Source organism: Echinops telfairi, unplaced genomic scaffold (genome assembly GCF_000313985.2).
Source record: "Echinops telfairi isolate 266 unplaced genomic scaffold, ASM31398v2 ScPeMD7_443;HRSCAF=831, whole genome shotgun sequence".
Lineage (NCBI taxonomy): Eukaryota > Metazoa > Chordata > Mammalia > Afrosoricida > Tenrecidae > Echinops > Echinops telfairi.
Genome location: NW_022104341.1, coordinates 76000957 through 76009267, shown reverse-complemented (window position 1 = coordinate 76009267; position 8311 = coordinate 76000957). Strand labels below are relative to the sequence as shown.

Here is an 8311-nt window from a genome sequence, read left to right as displayed (position 1 = left end):
CAGTGGGTCTTTATAATATAATTTGCTACATTTTTTTGAAAGTTAAAATGACAATATTTTACTACAAAAAAGTTTTGAAAGTGCAAATTGAATGCTCTAACATATAAAATAAATGCACAAATATTAGCGTTAGAACTAATCACTGCAAAAGATATTATCACCTAGCAAGTAGTTATCAAATTCAAACCTTTTAGTAATAAAGAGAGAGTTCGGCAACTTAGTAAAAATACAGAAATATAAACAAAAACAAATAGCTTTTCTATACACCAACAGTGACCAGCTTTTTCATGAAAGAACAAAAAAAAGATCCTATTCATAAAACTAACCCACCTATTGCCACTGTATCCATTCTGACTCATAAGAACTCTATGGAGCCTTGGCAGTGTAGTGCATTAATACTGAGCTGCTAACCACAGGTTAGCAGTTCCAACCCACCAGCTGCTTCCTAGGAGAAAGATAAGGCTTTCTGCTACTGTAAAGATTTATAGCCTTGGAATCTCAAAGGGGCAATTCTACTGTTTACTATGACTCAGAATCAACACAATGGCATTAGAATCTTTGTAGAAGTAGATTTCACATCTATCTCCCCGAGCGAGCGCTGCAGGTAGTTTTAAATAACCAACTTTTTGGTTAAGAGCCAAGTGTTTAACCACTAAACCACCAGAGTCCCTCGAAAGTAAAATATAATCTAACTAAAATATTTTTGGGGGTCAGCAAGTTAGCAAAAGATTTTTAATTTTATTGCTACCCAATGCTGAAAAAGGACTCTCAATAAGATGGATTGGCACCGTGCCTGCAATAATGGATTCAATCATAGCAGTGATTGTGAGGATGGTGAAGGAGCAGGCAGTGTCATTCTATTACACAGAGGGTCATGGAGGGTGGCTATGAATTGGAACTGACTAGAAAGCACTTAACAATCACACAATCACTTCCCTACAATCAAATAGCCTTTGTAGTCAATAAAAATAAACAAACAAACAAACAAAAAAAGGACCAAGATATTTTTATACATTCTCAATTAAGATAGCATTTTAATAGAATATGGCAATCTTATTTAATATAAATTCTACAGATATTGTAGCTTAATAATTTCATTTCTCAATCTATTATGCAAATGTTCTCACATATGTGCAAAAATATGCCAATAAAATTTACTGCAGCAATGTTTGCTAGAGGAAATAGAAATGTCTACCCATCAGGTAATACACAAATTATAATCATGCCAAGACCTCATTTTCAGATAGACAGATAATTGTGTTTTTAGTCTTCTAAAATGTCATTTTCTAAGGATGCCTCTCACCTCCTCCAGTTAAATCAACTTGTCTCCATTTATTGTTATTCTAATGCTCCTGACATAACAGTAAAGACTGAATCCTATTTTTCAAATCATACCCAAGATGTAAGTATAGGTATTACTCTCTTTATAATAAAGTACCCCACCGAATCAAACTTTTATAAAAAGCCACTTTCAGTCACAATTTAAAATCATATTATGGACTTGCGTAATTAAATGCAAACATACTGAAGGTCATATGGTTGTTAGAGAGAAGTTACATTATGACAAAGGGAAACCCCAGTGCCATCTTTTGACATAACAAAATTGTGAGTAATAGTGTAGGCCTAGGCAGTGTTTGGGTCTGTTATGCACCGATTCAATAGACACCGAACAACATGCAAGCCTTGAACTAGTTAGTCTTTTATGGCCATAATCTGTTACTAATCACTTCTATAACATGTTTGGAACTTCAACTACCTTTATAGTTTAAAGCCTTATAGACCTGGATGAAAACTCAGGAAAAGCAAAAAAGGGCAAATTCCTTAGTTTCACCTACTATTCCAGACCAACTACAGCTCTGAAGTTAAAACAGCCCACAAAATAAAGTCAACACTACAGAGAGCTGGCAAGTCTTCTGACTCACAAGTTGCAGTAGTTGTTGGCTATCAGAGTCAGTCCATACAAGTCTTTAAATAAAAAAACCTCACTGTATGGTAGAATCCAGTTCTTACTGTGCCCAAGCGAAAGATCCATGTACCTCTCCACTTGTTAAAGCTAAAGGCCAAGTCACCCACCAGCGACCCATTAGATGCCAAATTTGCTTTCCATTGACATTTATTCCCCATTCCTCAAGAACCTTTATCTATGCCACTTTAAACATATAAAGTATATATAAATTTAAAATGCACAGGAAAAAACCGTAAGTCACAATTTATAGTTCAGAGACAAGTATATAACTCACCCATTCTCTATACTAGCTATTTCAAACCTTCTCCACTCCAGGCTTCTCCTGTAACTTCTCAGGGGACCACTGTGTAGAAATTAATGCCTACTTTACAGAAAGAGAGAGAAAAGGAAAAGTCTATAAACTAATCGCTCCTTGTATGTTCTTGATTCTGTCACCTCACTTCCACCTACCTTGCTTTATCCGTTATCTTCATCCTTTCCCTCCCTGATTTTCTCAGGCAATAAATATACTTGTTTTTTCCATCTTGGATAAAAACCTTTCCTTTGACCTCTGTACTGCTTTATCCTATAACCTCCACCCACTGCCCATTAACACCAAGTTCGTTTAAAATGTCTACCTACAAACATAAAATTTCCTGCTTTCTATTCATGCCTTTATCTTTTTGCATGTTGGCTTCTGCCACTCTAGCATTCCTTTGAGGTTAATTTTACTAGTGACCAATTATTTCTTGGGTGCTATCTCCAAGAGACATTATCATATTATGTAACAATGATCACTCCTTACTTAAAACAATATAGTCCACCCGTTCTTCATTTGGAAAAAAGGGGTGGGGTGTGGTGTGGTGTGGTGGGGGAGACACTACCAGCTGCTTTTCTCTTGCTGCTTCCAAACTGCCTGTTTATAGGTTGCTCTTCTTCTGCATTCTTAATGATCCTTAGCCTTAGAGAAATGTTAGCTTGGTCAAGGTCATACAACTAGTACATAGGAAAAGAGGTAGTCACACAGGTGAGTATAAATGCACAACTTTACACATATCCTACTGCCTATTACATTAAATGCATTTTAGGTTCAGTATCTGCTCCCTGACACAGTCACTTTAGATTATAAGCTTCTTGAAGGTAGGAGCACTCATCATTCCTCCCTAATGAATGTTTTCTGTTAAATCTTATTTAAAAAGAAATTTTATTAAGAATGTTTTATTTTACCTATCAACCCACATTGAGAAAATCAGTGTATGGGATGGTAACAGATAAAGATGTGTTTATTAAAGTCATATTGCTATTCAGAGGATTTCATGAAGATTTGCCTTAAAAGCACTCACCACTTTAAGTGAGCTTGAATTTCACAAGACCTAGTTTGCCTTTACTTTATGTAACATAAAAAGTGTAATCAAAATCAGGTGTTTTGGATCCAGCTATCAAATTCTGTATATTAGATCAGCGGTTCTCAACCTGTGGGTCGCGACCCCTTTGGGGGGTCAAATGACCTTTTTCACAAGGGTCGCCCAATTCATAACAGTAGCAAAATTATAGCTATGAAGTAGCAATGAAAATAATTTTATGGTTGGGAGGGACACAACATGAAGAACTGTATGAAAAGATCACAGCATTAGGAAGATTGAGAACCACTGGATTAGGTGGTATTACTCACATTACCCTATACTATAGGGTAAAACTGCCTCTGTGAGTTTCTGAGACTAACTCTTTACAGGAGTAGTCTTCTTTCTTCCATAGATCGGCTGGTGATGTAGGAACTGCTGACCTTGAGGTTAGCTGCCCAAAACATAACCACTGCACTCCTATATAGTGTCAAGCTCCTAGAATTTATACATACAGGCAGTCCCAAGGTTATGAACATCTGACTTATGCACAACCACCAAACCCTGTAAAACCTAATATTTATTTAAAAACTGAGGTAGTATAGTGGTTCCTAATAATTATGCTTTAATAGCATCAAAAATTGTAGTTGCTGCACTAATGTTGAAAATATTAGGGCATCCAAAAGTATTTGTTTTTTATACATAGGCAGGTATATTGTATGAGGGGATTTCATAGTTTGTAGATAGGATTAAAAGATAATGAACTTTTCCCACAAACTCTTTGAAGCCCCCTCCTATACAAAGATAAATACCTGACCAACTTAGAAACAAGCTGTACCTCACTGTTCCAATTTATGTACAGATTTTAACTTACCAAGGCAGGCTTCAGAACGGGACTACTTTGTAATCCAAGGACTACTTATATAGAGAGTAAGCACATACACTCTGTTGTAATACAGTAAGATTCTATGATCATACTTATATATATACTTGGACATATACATACAAATTCCTAGGTAGCACATAAGGTTTGCAGTCAAGGACTAGCCTAAAAGCTGGTGGTTCAAGGTTTGGAGATCTACATTCAAAAAGATGTCAAGAAGATCTGACAGAACAATTCCCTTAACACCTGAGGTCAACATGAGTCAGAATCTTCTCTATGGCCAACAGATTTTTTTGTTTTTATACTAAAAGTCTTACTCTTCCATCAGCACACTAATGTTCTTCCAATATAAAAGAAAATGATGTCTTGCTTTCTGATACATAGCTGTCTTTTGTTATCTTCGATTTGCTTAAGGCTTCTGCTTAAGCAAGTAAGTCACAGAAGTGAGTCACACAATTCTTAACTATTTGAAGGTTGTCAGTCATAATTGTCTATCAAAGATTCCCTGCTCCCGAGTGTGTGATCCTCCTGAGCATCAGAGTGCAATGGTAAATAATAGTAAAAAATAACTTGTACTTTATTCAGCATTTGCCTAGTGTTTTCTGTATTATATTGAGAAATTGCCAAGATAACCATATACTCACTGCTAAAAGTCTGACCAACATTTAAATTAGAAGAGCTTGCCCTTCAGAAACCTCCATGCCTTTTCATGTTCTCTCCTACAGAAATGTCTTTACAAAAAGTTATACACGTAGCATGTTTTACACTTATGTCAGTCCAAATTTCCTATCACTAGTCCTGTCCATCTAGAATTTTAGAGTAAACCATCACAAGTCCTGTCCATCTAGAATTTCCACTTGACATGACAGTTACCATCCTGTAGTCCCTTAACCTTTACAGAAAAGAAAAAAAATTTAAAGATCAACACTTATTGAGCATTTACAAAGGTCTTTTTAAAAAATGTTTAAGGTCTCTGGTAGTTATGTTAAACTTTTCAAAAGAACTGAATACAAATTGCACATATACAGAAGTTAAATTACACAGCAATTTCTTAGTAAGTACAGATCAGTAAACAAATTTCAGGGTATTATTTCACAATACTCCTTTAAATGAGTGTTCTTCTGATGCATATTCACATATTCAAAATGAAATATAATTATATGTGATATGGTGGTGGCACAGTGAGTTTATATGTTGGGTTACTAAGTGCAATGTCAGCAGTTTGAAACCACCATCTGCTCAGGGGTGCAAGGGAAGGCTTTCTACTCCCTTAAAGAGTTTCAGTCTTAGAAACCCACAGGAGCAGTGCTATCTGCCCTTTAAGGTCACTATGAGTGACACAGACTCAACGCATTTCCTTATTTTGGAGTTTATGTACTCTCGATGGACAAAATCCTACTGAAACACATGTACAGTGGAAGGAAAGATTAGTTCTGCCTGAAGGGGCTTCGTAGCTAAAACAGCTGAGTGGGTCCTGGAAGGACAATTCAGCTTTCTGGCTGCAGATGCCTCACATGTTTCTGGTCACAAAGAACCAAGGAAATAAAATTACCATATATACTCAAGTATAAGCCAACCCGAATATCAGCTGGGGCACCTAATTTTACCACAAAACTGCATTAAAAATGTGCTGAAAACTCAGCTTATTCACAAGTATATACGGTAGGTTGGCTAGCTAAGTCTTCAAACCACCCAGTCCTGAGATTTTTCCTTTAAAGATACAAACCCATTACTTTAAAAATCTAACTGAAATTCTAATATATAAAACAGATAAAAGTGGATCTGCTCTTTTGAAAAGAGGTTTATTGAATAACTTTTCTATTCTAATTAACTCTCTTCATTTTAAAAGAAGAAAGCTTAGACTCCAAGAGGGACAATTTGATCATAATGACAGAAATACAAAAACCTAGCTTATGGAAAGAACACTTTGGAAGCATCATCTCCTCTTTAAGTCTTCCCTAACTTTCTTCCCAGATGAAATTTATCATTCCTTACTTTATTTCCCAATAGAGTTAGTGCATTCTTCTAGGATAGCTTCTAGAAAACGTTGGTGCCCTGATTTTACTTTTTGTGTTTTGTCTGTGTTGTTCTGTTACATTGTTAAGTTCCTTGAAAGTAAATATTTCTAAATATCTTTGTATATCCAGTGCCCAGAATAAAATGTTACTTATTAAGGTATACTACACTAAATTTCAGATTTAAGATAGCTCAGCACCTGAAACACAGAGGGGATTAGTAAGTATCTGCCAACTAAACTTGCTGAAAATGAGTTCAGTGAATGAAATAAAATATCAAAAGGCGTTAGAACAGTATAATATAAAGTACATAATAAGAATTAGGTTATTTTTGTAGCCTCTTATGCAGGGGGAAGACAGTTATTGAACATTTTAATCTGGAAAGCAAAATCTTGGCACCTTTTATCAAGTTTATCATGCTCATTTATACATTACCAAAAAGCAAGCCCAACCATTAACAATCTCCTGACCCTGCGGTCTGAGTTGTGTACTGCCCCTCTCTAGATGTGGAGTGAAAGAAGAAATTGGACTAGTCTGAAACTTTAAATTCACTTTCTCAACCTGGATTTTTGGTCAAATGAGGTGGGGAGTAAAAAGATGGTTTCAACGTTTCTTTCCTGTTACAACACTGTAAAGCATTATAACAAACTGGGGCCTATAATCCTCCTTCACCTTTCCACTCAATGAATACGAACTTAGAAATTTATCATTTATTTCAGATACATTACAGTCTACATTCTGTGAAATAAGCTTCCTCTTCGGAGAGTAACTCAGGTAAGGAGTGAGCCACTAGTTAGAGATGTTTGGAGGTTTCCTATATAAATCTCAGAGGAGGTCAGCATTGGAAGAAACTAACGAGGTTTCCGGGGCTCACCCAACTGAGACCCCAGTCCTCTCCAACATACTCCTGGAAAGAGATCATCCAACTATTCTTGGGGTTAATTAACTCCATGGAGGCAATCCATTTCATCTTCTGCCAACTAGGATCCCAAGCGGGGCCCCTCAAAGCTTCGTGAATTTTAAATCTCCTTTCGCCAAATTTACAATCTGACTCCTTTGCCCTTTCCTCATAGCATCCTAGGACTAAGACACCCCCAACTAGCCGCCCTGCCTTCCTCCCAGGCAGCTCTATTCTGGCTCCAACGAATGTCCAAGCTACTCGAAAGGCCCTTCCCAGTCTGCCTGCGACAACTCCCTGTGAAGCCTCAGAGCTTCCCCTCGTCCAGGTGGCACCACCTGGAAGCCTCAACTGCCCTTAATCCCAACACCCCAGAAGCATGTGGGTTGGGACCCCTCGCTCCTTCCGCAGATAAGGAGACCCCAAGCTACGGCGGCGCCAGGAGAGGCGCCCGCACCCTACTTTCCGCAGCCCCACGCCACCTCCCTCACCGGTATTGCTTGGGGTCGCTGGGGGACTTGACGATCTCTGGGTCTCCGGCATTACTGACAGACCCCCTGCGTCCCTCCTCCTCAGACTCATCGGCTCCTAAGCCGGCAACCCGGCCGCTCTCGCCCACGTCCTCTCCATTGGGCTGCAGGTCCGGACAGCTGCAGGTCGACTTCGCCTTGTTCCTTCCAGGCATGGTCAGAGCACGAGAGGGTTTGGTGGCGGCAGAGTCTTCGCACCGTCCCCGCGCTTCGATTCTTCTCAGTGCTGCGAGCTCCCGCCCGGCCTCCCACCAGAACTTCTTCCCAGCGGCCCGCACTACTACAGCAACGGTGACTCTCCTCAGCATTCACCACCGGGCCGCCTCGCCGGGCATCCCTCTCCGCAGGGTCCTCCTCTTCCTCTGACTCCCTCAGCCGCTCCTCCTCCGCTTTACAGAGGCGGTGGCGGCCGGCGCTGGTGCTGCCGAGGCCGCTGAGGAGGACAGGCCTGAGCTCCTCCCCCAACCCGGTCTCCCTCACGCCAACTTCCTCCCTTCCCGGCCTCCTCCCAGTTGCCGATGACGCGTCTGATTTTAGCCAATCATAAAGCAAGACAGCAGACAAGCGCACATGAACAACCAATGGAAAAAGGGACGAAGGGGAACGGAAGGGGCCGGGCCGGATTCTGGGAGCGCCCAGCAAGCTCTTGGAAACGAAGGGTGGGCGGGGAGTCAAAAGGGCAGAAGAGGCGGGGAATGGA

General features: G+C 39.6%; 1 protein-coding gene across 1 annotated transcript in view; it reads right to left on the bottom strand.

Moving 5' to 3' along the window:
- The window catches only part of NRDC (nardilysin convertase), a 76513-nt gene extending 68447 nt beyond the window's left edge, over positions 1-8066 (bottom strand). The window contains exon 1 of the mRNA XM_045291758.1: positions 7573-8066. Coding sequence (XP_045147693.1) covers positions 7573-7919 — 347 coding nt within the window. The 5' untranslated portion in view covers positions 7920-8066. The remainder of the gene's footprint in view (positions 1-7572) is intronic.
- Positions 8067-8311: the final 245 nt, after the last annotated feature.